Below are 19,676 nucleotides of genomic sequence, written 5' to 3' on the forward strand. Positions count from 1 at the left end.
CTTAACGAATGAAAATTGACGGGGTTAAAAAAGGTACCAAAAATGCAAGTTTTTTAAAACTGAGGTAGCCATTTGCACAAAATAAAGAATAGGTACTAAAGTTGCGTAGTTGGCCAAACCACAGGTACTAAAATGACACTTAACTATTATGACTTTTATAAATTAACATATATAAAATATATTATAAAAAAATATTATGACGGGTTACAATCAGGTATATTATTCGGAAAATGGGGCTATGTAATCGGATAATCTGGTCGGGTATTCGAGTATATTGCAAATCGCATACTCGTCCCAAACCCGTGAAAAGTTTCAAAGGTAATCCCAAACGCCCCATACCCTATTGGGACGGGTATTACCCTAAGGAGGAGGCCCAAAACTTATCTCGCACGAGGCCTAAATTTTGTTTGTTATTCTCGGGGACGGGCCTGCAATTAGGGGTGTGTAGGTTGATGGTTTGCATGCAAAGTTATTTAATTTGGGCACAAACTATATTTTTATGTGTGTTAGTTATATAAGTTCAAACCTACGCATACTTAAAAGATTTGCAGGACTGGCTGATGGTATTGATGTAATAAACGTGTTAATCGAATAGGCGAATCATAAAAATGGTCAAAACATGTTAGCGAGTCCGTAAGTTTGATTAAACGGATTAAACATGTCAACTCGAATACGACTCCATATATTAAATAGGTTAGGTATGATAACACAAAACCTAAATATTTTTGTATCATCTTATTAATGTGGTGTTGGTTAAACGGCAAGTTTGTACCGGCAATGTCGAAAGTTGCAACCATTTTATATGTGATAAAGCTAAATAAACATGACATTTATGAATTATAAAAAGTAGCATGCGATGATGGTGCGTATGGGTATGGCTGTTAAAATTAAAATAAACACTAAATCAAATTATAAACCCAAATTGGTAGCTCTTAGACTGAATTCGCTTAACGTATGCTTCCATCGGTGCCTTGCCTGAACGACGACCGCCTCCTCGCACTAAACTAATTGCATTATTCACCGGTGCTACTACCATCCAATAAAATCTTACTCATATCATATTTATTTATAGGGTATGGGGAGGATGAGATGAAGGAAAACCGTTCATCTATCATGTGAAATAGAAAAGCTGCTCCCTCTGAACCCGGATTCCCAAAACCATATATATTTTCTTCTTCTATGTAAAATAAAACATGTTTAAGGGAATCAAAGCAACAACCATATAAGCAAATGTATACGCAAACACAGTGATTTCTATCATGTATCTCTTAGTGACACTGTATTTTATTATGTGATCCGAACTTAACTTGATTTATTGACCGGTAATGACGGCCACACAAAGCAAATGTATACGCAAACACAGTGATTTCTATTTACAAACCGAACACCCTTTAAAAAGGAAAAGTTTTCCTTTTACAAACCAAAGCAAATGTATACGACAATGTGATTGTGATGGACCATGTGATTGTGATGGATAGATAACTTATTACCCTACAACGCGAAGTACACATCTTTTGAAGGCACAAATTTGAACAAATGAAGAAAGATTTTGGATGATGAAAGAAGAAAGCAATCACACTAAGTCAAATTAAATAAATATATACAACATTGGCGGTGTGGTAATCCTAGGAACCAAAGTCATACAGACTGCGAACAACGTTAGAGCATCAAACACACTTTGCTGCTGCTATTTTCTTTCTAGAAAAGCTTCGATATCACGTTGCATGAAGTCCAGAATGCAGCTGAAGCAGCCCTCAGAATGGCCGGATTTTGATATATCCTAAGAAAAACAAATGCATATATTTAGACAAGCGCGTAAGAGACAATGTAAAAAAGATAATATACCACGCTATACTATAAAAGATAAAATAGATGTTTATTTACCCAATTGCGGTTGCACCCCAGGAAGCAACATTATATATAACTTTGCTTCCGTCCCATGCCTTTCGAAGCTTACCCTTTTGTTTCTTCATGGAGAATGTCTTGCTAAGTGCTACAATGTAAGACGTATTGTCAGTACGATAAGTACAATTTCACAACTTATTATAGTTAAATTTGGATATACTCACCATCCTGGAGTTGTTTTGGACTCAAATCCTGTCAGAAAAACAAACACTGTTAATTAAACAGTCTATCCCTTTTTTTCTTAGATCATAGGCTATCGGTAAGCATTATCAACAACCGGTAAATGAACCTTGCATCACTAAAGATCAACACGAGGTCACGACTCATCTTTATTTTACTTTAAATGGGGCCGGTTGGGACTAGGGATGTAATCGAGCCAGAGCTGAGCCAGGTGGGGCTCGGGCTAGGCTCATTTATCTTAACAAACCGGTCGTGGCTCATCAAGCCAGCCGTTCTTTTCTTTTTTGTTCAGATAAAATTAACTATTATATTTTTACATCAATATTTATATATATTAACACAAAATAATACTTTTAAAATGCGCATAATGCAAAATTAATAATTTACATATGGTAACATTTGAGTTATACTTATATATCAAAATTTGAGTTTAATTCACGAGCGAGCCAACAAGCCAAGCTTACCTTGGCTCAGGCTTGGCTCATTTACAAACGAGCCAATTTCGAACGAGCCACAAACTTTTGAACAGCCCTAACCTAATGATGTTAATCTCTTAAAATCGTAACAATGTACATTTTCAATCACAGTAATACATTTAACTAAATAACATAAGAAAAATGAATAGAAAAGGGTTGTCTAGTCAATTCGTCCTGATCAGATCCATATTGACCTTCACCAAGAAAATAATCAGTTTGACAATGTCCTATTTTGACCCATTACCCAGTCCCGCCCAGTTTGTCACCTATCATTTGCTAGGCCCGGTGAAAGATGTGAAACACGCGTCTATTTGTCCCATGGAAATTGCAACACAAATCATAAATTTGGACAAGAACACAGTTTTATCTAAGTTATTTCGACTATATCTCAAATGCCTAGAATACCCTTCAAGGCTTCTATAACGACAAACTAAAATACGTAAATGCAACTTCAAACGTTATTAAAAAAATGGGAAAATGTGCATACCTTGGTCTCTTTGAGGGAAATAAGATATGCAGCCATGAAGCATGCGATTCCATCCAAGATGTCATCTTGTCTAACCAACACATAATCTTCATCTGACCCGTTATTTCCACTTTCCCATAGATCGTGTTCACTAACCATGTCCCACGAACTATTTTCTTCTAAAATTAATTCAAACAATTGTTAGCATTCACCACTAACACTACGTTCCTGTTCGTATAATTTTTTTTACTACTATTACATGTTATACAAGATTTTAGGTGATGATTCCCTTTCTCATTATAAAAACCAATTACAAAGATAATATTCAAATATGTAGTTTTCATAAAATAGGAGTTTCGAGTTGGAAGAGGTTTTCCATACATACCAGCTAAATTCTGCGGGACTGAAACTTGTGCACACTCTAGTTTTTCAAGAAAATCGGGGCATTCAAGTCTTGACTTTAGTAGACTGCATAGCTACATAACAAAAAAAGATATTTAAAAAAAAAAGTATAAATTAGCCCTTGATATCAATCAACTTAAGTATTAATAATTTCACATTGTATTAAATAAATTCAATACAAACAGAAGTCAAACTACAGCTTCGCTAAAAGTCTAAAAGAAACAATTATCACAATTCAACAAATATAAATTGCCATTAATTTTTTAATCACAAGTGTTTTAATTAAACAATAACTATGAGGAAAATATTATTAACTATCTACACTTCATGAACAGTAACACAGGTCTTTGGCTGATTTAAAACCGATTAAATAAGTTCTGACAACTATGTTCTTCGGGTTGAGATTTCGAGTTTTGGGTTTCTCGGGTTTGAGAAATTATAAATCTAGAACCAAAACCCATGGATATGACTACTTTCAGGTTCGGTTTAGCAGGTTCTCAGGTCTGGTCATATGAATCCAGGTTCGGGTTCTATGAATAAGACAACTTTCGGGTTCTAGTAGCGTGAATACAGGTTTGGGTTCGCGTTAGCAGTTTTTTGGGTCGGGTAGCATAAATCCGGGTTCGGGTTCTATGGATAAGACTACTTCCGGGTTCTAGTAGCGTAAATTTGTGTTCGGGTTAGCAGTTTGTTGGTTCTGGTAGCCTGAATTCGGGTTCGGGTTCTATAGATAAGACTACTTATGGGTTTGAGTAGCATGAATTCGGGGGTTCTGGTAGCGTGAATTTAGGTTCGGGTTAGCAGTTTCTCGGGTCGGGTCATATCAATTCAGGTTCGGGTTCTATGGATAAGACTACTTTCGGGTTCTAATAGCGTGAATCTGGTTCGGGTTCTGGTGGTTTTGGTTAGCAGTTTCTCGGGTCGGGAAGCGTCAATATGAGTTCGGGCTAGCAGTTTCTCGGGTCTGTAGCATGAATTCGGGTTCAGGTTCAGGATAAGACCACTTTCCAGTTCGGGTAGCGTGAATTTGGGTTCGGGTTAGCAGTTTCTCGGTTTGGGTGGCGTGAATTCGGGTTTCGGGTTACAGATAAAAGTGACACCCCTAAATAACAGACTTCTTAATCAAACCCAAAACACTTTAACTTGTACTCTCGTCTCTGTGGCTTCTTTCCATAAAGTTTCTCGTGAACCAAACCAAACTATTTAACACCCTCATACATATTACTCTGTATCTGGATTTTTTCATCACACCCACCAACTGTTCGACTAAATGTCTCAGTGAAACTTCACAAAAAAAATCCCTTTTTATTCCAATTAATTGGTGGTTAATACTTGTTGCACGCCAGGTGTTCGACGAAATTACGACTTACGTTCGGATAAGTTAAAGGTTGTTTACTTGCATTTGGGTGCTTAAGGGGGTATTTTGAGTTGGAGTTCTACCCATTTTGCTTTATTTTGGAGTTATACCTTCCTCCTCTTATGCCTTAGCGGTTGTTGTGGGGTGCTAGATGGGGGGTGAGCAACCCGTAGTTGCTCCCCTCCTTCGAGTGTGAGGGGTTTGGTCTTTGATTCTTGCTCTAACTCATCTCGAGTCGGGATCTTTAGGGTCCGGCGTCTTTTGTGATTTGTTTGTTTTCTGTTCTCGTGTGTACATGGCTACCATAAAAAGAATTCGAAACGTAAATATAGGAGGGCTTGGTCCTAGCTCCACTTACGGTTTAAGGCCATGCCCCTTTAAGCATTTCCACGAGTGTAAAGGATGGTAGACCTGGGTCCTCGGGGTTTTTCCGCCTACTTGAGTACATGCAAAGTACCCATTTCAAAACGGATACTCGGAAGAACCTTTTAAAAGATGTTATCTCCAAGGATTTGGACCTTTTTATAGATGTTGGGGAAGCCCTTCGGGCGGGGGATAAATGGTTATGTGGGAGGTGCATGACGTTGCATGCCCTTAGCAGGGGTTGCAAGCATGCTGATGGTGTCTATTCTTTTTCTGTGGATTCTGGAGATGCTGGAGAATTCATCGTTGAGATCCAGAAACCTAATCGTGTGTCTGTGGATAGGGAACCAGGTCCATCTGTAGGAGTGGTTGGGGATGTATCCCTTTTGGAACGGGTTTTCTCCCTTCACATTCAAACGGTTAAGAGCATCCCCCCAAGTTGTCGTTTGGCGTTTGCTCAGACTTTGGCATGTGCTTTAAGCAAGGTAGTGGATTCACCAGGCTCGATTGAGAATTGGGTCAAATTACTATTGTTGCCGCGTTGTACTTTAAGGGTGGTGAAACCTTCCACTAGGCAGGAACGCAGGTCAGGGAATCGAAAGTCTTTGCAATGTAGTAGCATTCAGCAAGCACTTGCGGTGTAGAAAGATGGATCTAGTTTTGCTGACTTGGTTCTTTCTCTCTTTAATAACATGGGGGAAGCACTTTTTCTAAAAGAGAGGTGGGAGGGGAGGAGGGTTCTGAAAACAGCCACAATATTAAACAATGTCTCAGGAAAGTCAGGGATGGTCATTTCACAGCTGCAGTCAAGGTATTATGCTCAAGTGGGGTTGCCCCTCTCAGAGATTCAACCATGAAAGCCCTCATTGATAAACACCCAGTGGTGCCACCTCCGTCCTTGCCTTCTAGCTCTGTCGCCCTGCCGATCATTTCCTAAAGGGACCTCATGCGGGAGAGACGGGATGCGGGCGCAACACTTGTTGGATGCTCTTAGTGGTGAGGGATCAGTGACTTCCAAGGTCTGCTCTCAGTCATCACTGAAGTCGTCAACTTATGGCTAGGGGGTCTGTGCCCCGAGGTGCTCGCTGAGTTTATTGCTTCGCCCCCCCCCCCCCCCCTACCCCTTTATTAAAGCTGGATAATGTAATTCGGCCCATTGCTGTGGGGGCTATCTGGCGTAGGTTGGTTTCTAAAGTGGCTATGAAGATGGTTGAGAAGGAAATGACTCAGTATTTAGGGGACTTTCAGTTTGGGGTAGGGACCCCTAATGGGGCAGAGGCGGTGCTTCACAGCGCGAACCGGTTTCTTAACTCATTTCACGCGGACGGTTCTTTAGCTATGCTTACCGTGGACTTCTCCAACGCCTTCAATATGGTCGACCGCACAGCCCTTCTCCGGGAGGTTCATCATCATTGCCCGTCTATCTATCTATGGGTCCAGTTCCTTTATACCCAGCCGGCTAGGTTGTACGTTGGTGATGGGGTTCAGCAGGGAGACCCCCTTGGGCCCCTCCTCTTTGCCTTAGCATTACACCCTCTTGTTCTCTGGGTACAAAATGACTGTAACCTCCCATTTCATGCTTGGTACTTGGATGATGGGACTATTATTGGTGGTGCCAACGAAGTCGCTAAAGCCCTAGACATTATCAGCTCGAAAGGGCCATCATTGGGGCTGCAACTTAATATTAAGAAAACCGAGGTTTTTTGGCCATCGTGTAATGGGGTGAAAGTCAAAGATGGGCTCTTACCTAGTGGGATTAGTAGACCAGAGAGAGGGGTAAAGCTCCTTGGAGGGGCTGTTAGTCGAGATCCCTACTTTATTAAGGAGTTGGCGAGGCGGAGAGCATCTCGTGCGGTAGATCTTATGAAACTCTTACCTTGCCATAGGGATCCCCATAGCGAACTCCTCCTGCTTAGGTCTTGCATGGGGGTTGCTAAGTTGCTTTTTGGGTTTCGAACATGCCACCCCCATATGATGGATGATGCGGTATCCTGTTTTGATAAGGGGCTTCGAGAAGCCATCGAAGACATAGTTGTATGTGGAGGCCCGTTCTTTGGTGATCTTCAGTGGCGACTTGCATCTTTACCGATGCGCTTAGGGGGTTTAGGCCTTCTTTCGGCTCATGATGTTGGGGTTTACGCTTTTGTAGCGTCGAGGGCTCAGTCTTGGAAGCTACAGAATCACATCTTAAGGAATAGCGGAGTTGTCGACCTGGACTCAGACTACGTGCAGGCCCTGGAACGCCTAAATGGCGCTCTCCCAGACTTTGACATTGGCGGTTTCTCTAATAAGGAAACAGCCCCACCAAAGCCTCAAAAAACTTTGGCGAATGCCCTTTTTGGCAAAATCGCTCAGAGCCTGGGAGAAGTTTTTGGATTGTCCCCCCGACAGAAGGCGGTTATTGAATGCTTACAAGGTCCTCATGCCCAAGATTTTCTGACCGTTATCCCGATTGATGGCTTGGGCCAAAGCATGTCCGCAGTCGAGTATAGGGCCATTCTTAAGTACCGTTTGATGGTCCCAATGTACCCAGAAGACGAAACATGTCCGATCTGCCGTAAGGCTTGCCTGGATAAATTCGGAGAGCATGCGGTTCATTGGAAGGAGATGCCTAGGTTCAAATACCGACATGATTGGGTGCAGGACGTTCTTTGGGACATCTTAAGGCGAGCTGGGATATCAGCTAAAAAGGAAGCCCCCGTAAACTTCCTTACAGACCCCACGGAAGGGAGATCCACTCTACGACCGGCAGATTTGCTCGTCTTTGGTTGGGCCGGGGGAAAACACGTTTGTGTTGACCTCACAGGGGGTATCTCCCTTAGCTGGTTTGAGGGATAATGGGTTTGTAGCTGGGCAAACAATGAAAAGGGCTGAAACGAAGAAGGTGGAGAAACATGTTAAAGCCTGCGAAGAGAACCAACATGTTTTTGTCCCTCTGGCTTTTGATACCTTTGACTCCTTGGCATCGGAAGCCATCCGTTTCCTAACCAGGGTCCAACGGGTTGTGCATAGCAATGTGTCGACTCCAAAGGGGCAGGAGTATATCTTTAGCAGGTTAGGGTTTGCAATTCAGAAAGGGGTGGCGGCGCAGCTTGTTGCCCGCCTACCTGCTATGTTGATGTAATATCTATGTTTCTATATAATGAAAGACCCAAAACCAATTTTTCCCAATTATTTTTATCCCCAAATCGTGTAATCGATTCAACAATAATAATCAAATTAATAAAAACCAACAATTTAAGAAACAAAAACACTGAATTTACCAAATCAGCCTCGCCGTCCTGCGACTGTGAGTCACGGCGGCCGGCGGAATCACCGTCATCACAGCTTTCATCATCATCTTCAATACACCCAGCATTACTTAACAATTCAAGAGCTCTTTGGCACTGATCAAGAACTGCTTCAAGGGTTTTCCTCTTCACACGCATCTCATCTCTTTCCGAATTGCCGATGATGGTTTTCGCCTCCATGAACAGAAGCCCTAAATTAATAATTATTATTATTATTACACATCTGAAGTTGTGAAATTGATGAACTGGGTATGAATTTGATTGGATTTGTTAATGATTTGGGTGGGTTAAACTAAAGGGTTGGAATTGGAGTTACCGTAGTGGAATTGGATGGATTACGTGTGAATCTTGATGAATTTGGGGTTTGGGTGCTGGCGTGAGCCGCCTACGTACCGTTTCTCCATTATTGATGCTTATTATTATATATATAATTGGTTTGTATAGGCAGGCAATCTACAAAGACAAATTCGGTTTTTTCGTAGAAAGTTAATCTGAACTTTGGATTTGGGTTTAATAATAATATACTAATCCAATTCGATAATGACTCAAATTCTAAGAATAGTATGAATCGTAATACTAAACATAACATTTTATACTTTGCATCTAGGTTATTATCTCATGTAACACACAAGTTACAATGTATTGCATAATAAATATTAATGAATCGGCAATTATATATTTCTTAAAAAATATATATAGATTAATAAGAATAATTTGTATTTATATTTTTAAAAAAATCAAAAATAGAAGGTTCTGAATCTATGTCTATCAAGGAAAAAAGGATAAATATCAAAAAAAATCATCCTAGTTGAGTTGGTAAACAACTTTTATTTATAATGTTTTAAAATTCAAATTAGTAAAAAAAAGGTTTTCATTGTTTGATAAAGTTGATCAATTAATTATGAAGAGCGTAACTATTTTAAGATTTTTAACATAAGTGAGAGTTATGATTATTTGATTCGATTTGTGTAAACTTTTTACATAATGAGTATGTTAATCGAAAATTTATTTGTCTAACTTATAAATAATATATACATAATTCAAACTATGATTTAATATATATATTTTTTTACTAGATATTAAATTATTTTGCATACCACTTAAATAAATATTTGTTTTCAATGATACAAATCCCAACTAAAAACTTGTTACTTGATGATAACATATAACATATGTATTTTTTTTATATAATTTGAGGTTTATATTGGTTAATTAACGTTTTTATTAATAAAATCAAAATAAAATTTATGTAAATAAATAAATAAACTTATTTAGATATGTTATAGAATAGTTTTAGTACTTGAGTAACTTTTATATAAGTAATTAAATAATTTAATGATAGCTTTTGTACATTATGGAAAAGGCCAACGAATATAACTGTCACGTGTATATATATCTCAGATTATTATATTACAAAATTTCACGTGCCTAATTTTTTTTTGGAATCGACAAGCTATAGCCACAAATTCATAAGCTTATTAGAATAATATATGAACTTTGAAGTTAACAAGAGACAAGGGAATAAAAAATATAAGACTTATTAATCTTACTGGGATATCTTTACTCGTTGCACATACATCATATTTATAGTGTCAAGACATTACTTGAATACACTATCTAGGGGGGACAAAAACCATATAATTGGTGCATATAAAAAGTTTGTCAGTGAGGTCAAATAATTGGTGTCATCCAAATAATATTGTCGGTAATTCATAACACTCCCCCTTGGATGACACCTTTTCAAAACTTCGGGGTCTTGAAGTACTGCCTCATTAAAAACATTGCTAAAGAAAAACCCAATGGGAAAAAGCTTTAGCTAAGGAAAAAAGAGTGCAGTAGATAGCTCTCCCTCAAGTTGCAGGTCGTTACATTGTCTGTACATGGCTCATGCCAATATCATGGACATGTTTTTTGAATGCATTATGGGTAAGATTAGATTGTTTCATGATTCTATGCCTGTCCCCAGCTGATGTTTCTACTCCCAGCGAGAGAAACCTATCATAGCTGAGGTTGTCTAACTATGTTTTCATTCCAGGCTAAGACACCCGGTATTGAACTGGGAAATGCCATTGTTTGTATCCATGCTTGTCATCTAATCGTATATCAGTATTCCATAGGTAAAGACACCAGAGAAACAGAAACTGGGTAAATCCTTAGTTTATATCGTAAAAGGAAAATAGAAAATGGATTATTGGAAAGATGTTGTTTATGATTTAGTTAAGGCACGAGGTGATATGAGTCTTGTGAAAAGGTTAGAGGTATCAGATTTTCTTTATTTTGCATATAAGGACTGTAATAACACAGGAATCTTAATCATTGAGGAAGAATATCATAAAATCAAAGATCAAATTGATTGTGGTAAGTATGTTTTCAATTTTCATATTTCAGATTTACTCACAAAAGAATTCGATTCTGAGTTGGCTGATGCGGAATCTGATATTTCAGCATTCTCAGGATTCTACTGGGATTCTTGGCTAGAGAAAGGTTCTGTGACATGGACGTCCAGCCCAACTCGGTCGGTCGGTTGGCCCACCTAAGATATTCAAAAATGATCGATCAATTTGATCAAATTTGAAAAAGTCTTTCTCACTATTCAGAACTTCTCCCCCTATAGTTATAGCAGTACTGGGGAATTTCTCTATCTTCTTTGAATGAGGAGAGAGAGTACTCATTCCTCTCCCTCTGGTCGAGTGGCTTCGCTCCTATAAGCTAGTTCTCACTTCCGAGCTCTAACTCCTTACTTTCTTTCTCACCGTAGAACTCCAATCGAAAGGGGAATCTCCCCTTGGTCCGCTTTCTCTATCTGGGGTTCATTCTGTTCGTACACATCTGATCCTTCTTTCTCAACCTTCAACTTCTTCCGATCCTCTTTAAGCAGGAAGTGCGATCTGAAGGCCTGGGTTAAGCAAATAGATTTCTTCAATGGTAGATTCCACTCCATTCGCTTGTACTGCGCTCTACTGGCTCTAAGACCCAACATTCTAGGAGTAACCTACACTCGCTCGCTCCCTTTCATCCGATAGAGAGTTTGAATTCAGTGATTTAGGAGCATAAATGTACTATCGGGAGAGGGCAAAAGCAAGCCTATATTCTGGATTGGATACTGCGCGAATTGGTCAACCGGAATATGGAATAGGAAACTCTCTCCTTTCATAGCTCTCGGGCCTATTCTATTCATTACAGGAGAAAGTCACTATCCTCAGTTGCCTTGTCTCTGCATTTAGCCCCCCCTTTTCAGCCCTAGACTGGGTAGATTCTTTCGATTCTTCAATGAAAGCCTTCATGAAAGCTGCAACAGGATAAAGGATATCCTCTCTTCTCGCTCTGTCTGCTTAATGCCTTCTATTGAATCGATTGGTGCCATTTCTTCTAAAGTGCTTTTGTGAAAAGATCAGCTGAGTTGTTGCTGGATTGGGCATATCTCATCTCAACCTGATTGTCTTTAATAAGGTCCCGAGTATACTCAAAGTATCTTGGAGGTATATGCTTTCTTCTGTCACTTTTGATATACCCTTCCTTCATTTGCGAGACACAAGCTGCATTATCTTCATAGATAGGAGTTGGGATTCGATCTTTCTCTAGTCCACAAGAAATGAATATGTGTCGTGACATAGATCTTAACCATACACATTCTCTTGAAGCTTCATGCAATGCAATGACTTCAGCATGATTTGAAGATGTTGCAATGAGTGTTTGTTTCTGAGAACGCCATGAAATCGCAGTTCCTCCATTCTTAAATACGTATCCAGTTTGAGATTTTGCTTTATGGGGATCAGATAAATAACCTGCATCTGCATAACCAACTAACCCTTCTTTTGAATCGTTAGCATAAAATAAACCATTTTCAGCAGTTCCTTTTAAATACTGAAAAATATGTTTAATGTCATTCCAATGTCTTTTAGTATGAGGTGAACTGAATCTTGCCAATAAATTAACTGCAAAAGAAATGTCAGCTCTTGTACAGTTAGTAAGATACATAAGTGCTCCAATTGCACTGAGGTATGGTACTTCGGGACCAAGAATCTCTTCATTATCTTCGTAAGGACGAAATGGATCATTGTCAACATTGAGTGATCTAACAACCATCGGTGTGCTTAAAGGGTTTGCTTTGTCCATATTGAAACATTTTAAGAGTTTCTCAGTATAAGTTGACTGATGCACAAGTATCCCATTATGCATATGCTCAGTTTGTAAACCAAGACAATATTTGGTTTTTCCAAGGTCTTTCATTTCAAATTCTTTCTTTAAAAGAGCAATTGCTTCATTAATTTCTTTTTGTGTCCAAATTAAACTGAGATCATCAACATACACAACTATGATCACATATCCCGATGTTGTCTTCTTGATGAAGACGCATGGACAAATAAGATTATTTGTATATCCTTTGCTTATCAAATAATCACTCAGACGATTGTACCACATCCTTTCAGATTGTTTTAGTCCATACAAGGATCTTTGTAACTTGATGGAAAACATTTCCTTAGGCTTTGAGCTTAATGCTTCAGGAAGTTTAAATCCTTCGAGAATTTTCATATAGATATCACTGTCTAGTGATCCATACAAGTAAGCTGTGACAACATCCATAAGATGCATCTCTAAATTTTTAGAGACTGCTAAGCTGATTAAATATCTAAACATAATAGCATCCATAACAGGAGAATACGTTTCTTCATAGTCAATTCCTGGTCTCTGAGAAAAACCTTGAGCTACAAGTCTTGCTTTATATCTTGTAACTTCATTTTTCTCATTTCGTTTTCTCACAAAAACCCATTTATATCCTACAGGTTTCATTGAATTTGGTGTAATGACAATATGTCCAAAAACCTTTCGACTGTTTAGTGAGTTTAATTCAGATTGCATGGCATCTTTCCATTTGTTCCAATCTTGTCGATTTTTACAATCATCTACAGATTTTGGTTTAGGGTCATCATTTTCTTCCATGATATCACTTGCCACAGAATAAGAAAATATATCATCAATATTTTCCCTTTCATCTCGATCCCACATTATATGTGATTGACCATAGTTGATTGACAATTCTTTATTGGAATCATTTATTCCTTCCTGAGGAAATGTTACATCATTTATTCTTTCCTGAGGGAAGGTTTTGTCAATCATTCCTTCCTTAGGGTCAGTATCCTTTTCAGAGCCCTTTTTTTTTCGAGGATTTTTATCCTTTGAACCGATTGGCCTTCCGCGTTTTAAACGTTTTTGGGATTCATGAGATGCATTATTATTATTTTGCTTGCTTGGAATCTCAACTCGAGCTGGAGCATTAGCAGCTGGTATATGAGATTTAGTGACCCTGTTTATATCAGTAAATGCATCAGGTAACTGATTTCCAATTTCTTGTAGATGTATTATTTTTTAAACCTCTGTCTCACTTTGTTTTGATCTTGGGTCTAGGTGTAACAATGATGGCACACACCATGATATATCTCTTTCTTGTTTTTTCATTTCTCCCCCTAATGCCGGGAACATTGTCTCGTTAAAATGGCAATCAGCAAAACGTGCTGTAAATACATCACCTGTTAAAGGTTCAAGGTATCTTATAATGGAAGATGTTTCATATCCAACATATATTCCCAACCTTCTTTGGGGACCCATTTTTGTGCATTGTGGTGGTGCGATAGGAACATACACAGCACACCCAAAAATCCTAAGGTGAGAGATATTTGGCTCATTTCCATAAATAAGTTGTGTGGGAGAGTATTTATGATTTGCACTTGGTCTCACACGGATTAATGATCCAGCATGCATAATTGCATGACCCCAAATAGAAACAGGGAGTTTTGTCCTCATTATTAATGTCTAGCTATTAGCTGTAGGCGTTTGATCAACGACTCGGCTAAGCCATTTTGTGTGTGTACATGAGCAACATGGTGTTCTACAACAATCCCCACAGACATGCAATAATCATCAAAAGCATGTGATGTAAATTCTCCCGCATTATTAAGCCTTACTCTTTTAATGATATAATCCGGAAAATGTGCACGTAATTTGATAATTTGAGCAAGAAATTTTGCAAAAGCAACATTACGAGTCGATAATAAAGAGATATTAGACCATCTGCTGGATGCGTCTATTAAGACCATGAAGTATCTAAATGGTCCACATGGTGGATGAATTGGTCCACATATGTCACCTTGAATTCTTTCAAGAAACATTGGTGTTTCTTTATCGACCTTTAATGGCGAAGGCCTTGTAATTAATTTGCCAAGAGAACAAGATGTACATTGAGACATTTTATCTATTTTGTGGATCTTTTGACCTTTCAGTGGATGCCCATGTGTATTTTCAATGACCCTTTTCATCATTGTGGATCCTGGATGGCCTAATCTGTCATGCCATAAGTTTATGATACCAGAATCGCAACAATTTTATTTGACTGCCATATGTGCTTGAGGCACATTTATATATGTATAATGCAAACCAGAATGGAGCATTGGCAATTTTTCCAATATTTGATCTTTGCTTGTGATATGCAAATATTTTTCATTACTAACAGTCCTTGACTGAGTATCATATCCATTATGATATATGTATTTGAAATTCAACAAATTTCTTGTTGATTTTGGGGAAAATAAGCATTTTCTATTTTGAGATTTGTACCATTTGGTAATGCTAAATTAGCTTTTCCCACTCCTTCTATCAAGTTTGTAGGACCTGATATTGTATTGATGATCCCTTTTGTTGGTTTCAGTTTATAAAAATATTTTTTAGATCTAAGTATAGTATGCGTGGCTCCACTATCCGCTATACATATATCTTCTTCATTTGTTTGATCTTGTGCTCCAGTGTTTTTCATTTTAAATCTTGAAAAATATTAAGAAAAGTAATAAGTGTATAACGAAGACATATGATATTTTAATAAGAACTTTATTTAATTGAAACACAAGCAGTACATGAAAGAGGAACTACATAATTAAAGATAATGAGAAACACACTTAATTATTGCATCTAATTATAGTCGTCAATCAACTTTTTTCAGAGTTCCACCTCAAAGTCTTCAACGCTCAGCTCAACATTGATATTATTAAAGTTATCAACATGGTTCACTTCTTTCTCTTTTCCTTTGAGGGAGGCTTGGTACAGTTCACACAGATGTGAAACTGTGCGACAAGCCTTTGCCCAGTGGTTTGTACTTCCACATCTAAAACAAGAAGTGTCATTGTTTTCGGACCTACCAGCTTCATTCCATTTATTGTGTTGGTTGGAATTGTTATTTTGTGGAACATGGTAATTGTTGTTTCTCTGGCTATGACCACGGCCACGGCCACGACCACGTCCGTAAGAATTAGTGTTCCATTTAAATGAATGGTTACGATCATTAAAATGTCTTCTGTCAAAATGACCACGTCCACGGCCTCGTCCACGACTTTGTTCCCATTTATGACCAGAAATTTTATGAGAATTTTTGTGAGCAACATGTGCTTCTGGTATTGCTAATGAACCCGTGGGGCGAGATTGATGATTTTTCATCAATAATTCATTATTTTTCTCTGCTACAAGGAGTAATGCATTTAGATCAGAGTATCTCCTAAAATTCTGCAAACGATAATGTGTTTCCAAGTTTATATTTGATGCATGAAACGTGTAGAAAGTTTTCTCTAACTTTTCTTCCTCTGTTATGGGATACCCACAAAATTCTAGCTTTGAGCAAATTCGGTATAAAGCAGAGGTGTAATCATTTACCCTCTTAAAATCTTGGAACCTAAGACTATTCCATTCATCTCTAGAAGTAGGAAGTAAAACTTCCCTTAGATGACCAAATCTGCTTTTCAAATCTTCCCATATCATATATGGGTTATCACAATTAAAATACTCATGCTGTAGTAATTCATCAATATGTTTATGGATGAAAACATTAGCTCTTGCTTTATCCTGGTCAGAGCAATCATTGTCTTCTTGGATTGTACTAACACATCCATTGATTTCAAATGTCTTTTGACATTTGCTGTCCAAGACATATAGTTTACTCCAGAAATGTTGAGTGCAGGGAATTCGAGTTTTGAGATATTTGACATTTTGTTGCTAAACATAATAGAGCAAGTAATAAGATAAATATTAGAATCCATATATATCAATCAACAATGAGATACAATACATTGGTAGAGCTATAAACATATAAAAGAAAAAGAAAATGCCGAAATCTTCAAATGGGAGATTAAAAATTAGAATGAGAAGTAGTATAAGCATTATAGTGACCAACAGCAAAACCGGGTGAATCATTTTGAAAGCTTTATCTTGGATAAATTTTATAAGAAGAATGTTTGTTGTAAATGAAATGGGGTTGATAATTGGTTATTTACAGTTAAAATTTATAACCGTTTTACAACGGTTATATTACCGTTTTATAACGGTAACATTACCGTTTGTATGTGTGTGTGTGTATATATAATATTAATTATTTTAAAGTAAGATAATAAATAAAGTTTATTTTTATAAAAAAATATAACTAGTATGAATAATAATAAGAATAAAATTTGTTAGTGTAAAAAATCTAACTTCTAAATGAAATATTAGTGTGCATATATATATAAAAGTTAGAATAGTTATCAAATTTTAATAACAATGTTTATACACATTATTGCTATTACTTATATATGTATATATTTCCAATGTACATAATTAAAGAAGTGTTTATGATGCTTATGTGGATACCTTTGTGTCTATTACATTTCTTGATTATGATATAAGCGGCTCGTGCTGATAACGTGTTATAATATTAACTCTAACTATAACAAGCTTATTAGAATAATATATGAACTTTGAAGTTAACAAGAGACAAGGGAATAAGAAATGTAAGAATTATTAATCTTACTGAAATATCTTTACTCGTTACACATGCATCATATTTATAGTGTCAAGACATTACTTGGATACACTATCTAGGGGGGGACAAAAACCATATAATTGGTGCATATAAAAATTTGTCGGTGAGGTCAAATAATTGGTGTCATCCAAATAATATTGTCGGTAATTTATAACAGTCCTTAAATTGTTGTTATTTTCCGGGTACATTTATCTAACAATAGTTTTTAGAGGAAACACCGAAAAAACATTTTATGATAAAAAAAAAGTTAATTATGGCTGATTAAGAAAAATTATTTTATAAAAATTTATCTAAAGCGTTGGCAGACGCACTTTCAAAATAAATTAAAGTGAATAAAACGAATTGACAGGTTTGCTTGAGTCAGCTAGACTGGCCATTTTTTACGGTTTGACGGTTCAGTTTGGTTATAACGATTTTGAATTTTTTTTTCCAAAAGACTTAACTTTACATTTAATGATAAAAGCGAATCACAACTATAATACATATTCATAAAGTGAAAAAATATAATTAAAATGTCAAATAGTTGGTTCAATTTACACAACCGATTCCAAATTCCAAATCATGAAATGCCAAACCATCAAAAGCATATTGTGGATCAAACCGGATATATATCAAACTAGTCAAACAAGATAATGAGACTGACTTGATTTCGTTTGGATGTGTCGATGAGTTTCAATTGTTTATGCGCACCCTTATCTAGGCTTAATGGATCGTTTTCTCTTTCTTGAAGACTAGAGCTAGGACTATGGACCAAAGCAACATATATATATATATATATATATATATAATTATAAAGAATGAGCTCATACATATTGGGGATTAACTCATCGACTTTTTTATTTCTCGCCAATCTTCTTTCGTTTATCCCTGTTGGTAATTAACCGAGTCGGACATGTCGAGTCCGGGCCTAAGTATCTCATTATGGTGTATGAGATTAACAGGCTATATGGTAGTTAACATTAACTAATGTAGTTGGCATTAACTTATGTGGTTGGCCATAAATAATGTAGTTGGTCATAAGTTTGGTGGTTGGACATTTATGTCAAGTAGTTGGACGTAAATGCAAGTAGTTGGCAAATTGGATAAACTAGTATAAATAGATCTAACAAGTTTGAGTTAGATATCACCCACCACTATCATCTTTCAAAGTTTATTATATTAAGGTTTTGAGCTAGTTTTCTTGATATAATAATAAGTGAAGTTCGGTATATTTCTTTGTTCGTTTATTCGATTGGCTTGGGACTTGAATTGGTATCAGAGCCGTTCAAGGACCAATCGATAAGCGTTTATTGCTGCCAAGGAGAGAAACCGAGGTGTTGATACTTTGGTTGAACGAGCTAGGTTTAATCAAAGATTGTTCAAACAAGTTGGGTTTGATCAGTCATGGGTGACTCAACTACAACACCGCCGCTAGCCAAGCAAGGCAGTAGCACGGGCTCGTTTCAATGGACGATGTTAACCACAACAAAATACACAGTATGGGCACTCTGCATGAAGGTTATTTTTAATGTGCATAGCGTATGGGATGCGATAGATCCTTGTACGACTGATGCAAAGACAAATAACGTGGCGACCGCCCTACTTTTCCAATCCATACCCAAACAACAGATTTTGCAAGTCGGCGGTCTGAACCCAGCAAAAGAGACGTGGGAAGCAATCCGAACCCGACATCTAGGACCCGAAAGGGTAAGAGAAGCAAGGCTCCAAACATTGATCGCTGAGTTTGATGCTTTGGAGATGAAAGATTCAGAAAAGATCGATGATTACGCAAACAGAATATTAGAGAGCTCTTCAAATTCTGCCACGCTCGGAGAGACTTTTGAGCAACAGAAAATTGTCAAGAAATTTCTCACAAGCTTACCTCGTCGATTTATTCATATTGTTGCTTCATTTGAACAAATCCTAGATCTAAAGACGGTTGGGTCTGAAGACGTAGTGGGTCGGCTTAAGGCTTATGAAGAACGAACCAACGACGAAGAACCACAATCCGTAGATCAATGTAATCTGTTGTTTCATTATTCTGATGACCGGAATTGTGAATCAAGTAAAGGAAGGGGACGAGGAACCGGTGGAAATCAGAGTAGGGGTCAAGGTCGAGGTCGAGATAATGGCCAAAATTGGGGAACCCGAGACAACTCCGAACAACAAACCGATGAAAAACATAAGGGTAAAGATCGGTCAAATGTACAATGTTTCTGATGTGACCAGATGGGTCATTTCGCTTCCTCTTGTCCTGAACGAAGAAAGGAATCAAATCTAACCGAGGTCAATGAGACCCTTATGATGTTACAACAAGTAGATGAGTCGGTCTACGTATACGAGGAGAAAGTTTTACCATGTCGGTACCAATCCGAAGGACCGAAAGAAGGGATTTGGTACCTCGATAATGGTGCTAGCAATC

At 37.6% G+C, this 19,676-nt stretch overlaps 2 protein-coding genes across 3 annotated transcripts; one reads left to right on the forward strand and one right to left on the reverse strand.

The window, feature by feature from the left end:
* Nucleotides 1–1,504: 1,504 nt before the first annotated feature.
* Nucleotides 1,505–8,891, reverse strand: LOC143541389 (uncharacterized). 2 transcript variants are annotated; one of them, XM_077034228.1, is made up of 7 exons: nucleotides 8,756–8,875; nucleotides 8,413–8,630; nucleotides 3,413–3,503; nucleotides 3,049–3,206; nucleotides 2,070–2,097; nucleotides 1,885–1,993; nucleotides 1,507–1,780 (listed from the first exon to the last, which is right to left on the reverse strand). In XM_077034228.1, exons 2-7 carry the CDS (start codon nucleotides 8,617–8,619, stop codon nucleotides 1,699–1,701), a joined length of 675 nt encoding a protein of 224 aa, XP_076890343.1. In that variant the 5' UTR covers nucleotides 8,620–8,630; nucleotides 8,756–8,875; the 3' UTR covers nucleotides 1,507–1,698. The 2 variants fall into 2 exon arrangements, with proteins under 2 accessions (XP_076890344.1, XP_076890343.1); XM_077034229.1 differs by having other exon boundaries at nucleotides 1,505–1,780; nucleotides 3,049–3,203; nucleotides 8,413–8,891.
* Nucleotides 8,892–18,658: 9,767 nt separating this feature from the next.
* On the forward strand, nucleotides 18,659–19,474 carry LOC143541368 (uncharacterized). Its single transcript, XM_077034208.1, has one exon. The coding sequence runs from the start codon at nucleotides 18,659–18,661 to the stop codon at nucleotides 19,472–19,474; it is 816 nt and encodes a 271-aa protein (XP_076890323.1).
* The last annotated feature ends 202 nt before the right edge of the window (nucleotides 19,475–19,676 follow it).

Source organism: Bidens hawaiensis, unplaced genomic scaffold, assembly GCF_021521415.1.
Source record: "Bidens hawaiensis isolate Kalapana, Puna unplaced genomic scaffold, B.hawaiensis_p1.1 tig00012557_1, whole genome shotgun sequence".
Lineage (NCBI taxonomy): Eukaryota > Viridiplantae > Streptophyta > Magnoliopsida > Asterales > Asteraceae > Bidens > Bidens hawaiensis.

Bases quoted from the DNA above. Each gene is read 5' to 3' on its own strand.
- LOC143541368 (XM_077034208.1), top strand. From the start codon at position 18,659: ATGGGTGACTCAACTACAACACCGCCGCTAGCCAAGCAAGGCAGTAGC.
- LOC143541389 (XM_077034228.1), bottom strand. From the start codon at position 8,619: ATGGAGGCGAAAACCATCATCGGCAATTCGGAAAGAGATGAGATGCGT. The intron at 2,098-3,048 runs GTATGCACATTT...TTTTTCTGACAG, and splicing joins TTTCCCTCAAAGAGACCAAG to GATTTGAGTCCAAAACAACT. The intron at 1,781-1,884 runs GTAAATAAACAT...TGTTTTTCTTAG, and splicing joins TGGGGTGCAACCGCAATTGG to GATATATCAAAATCCGGCCA.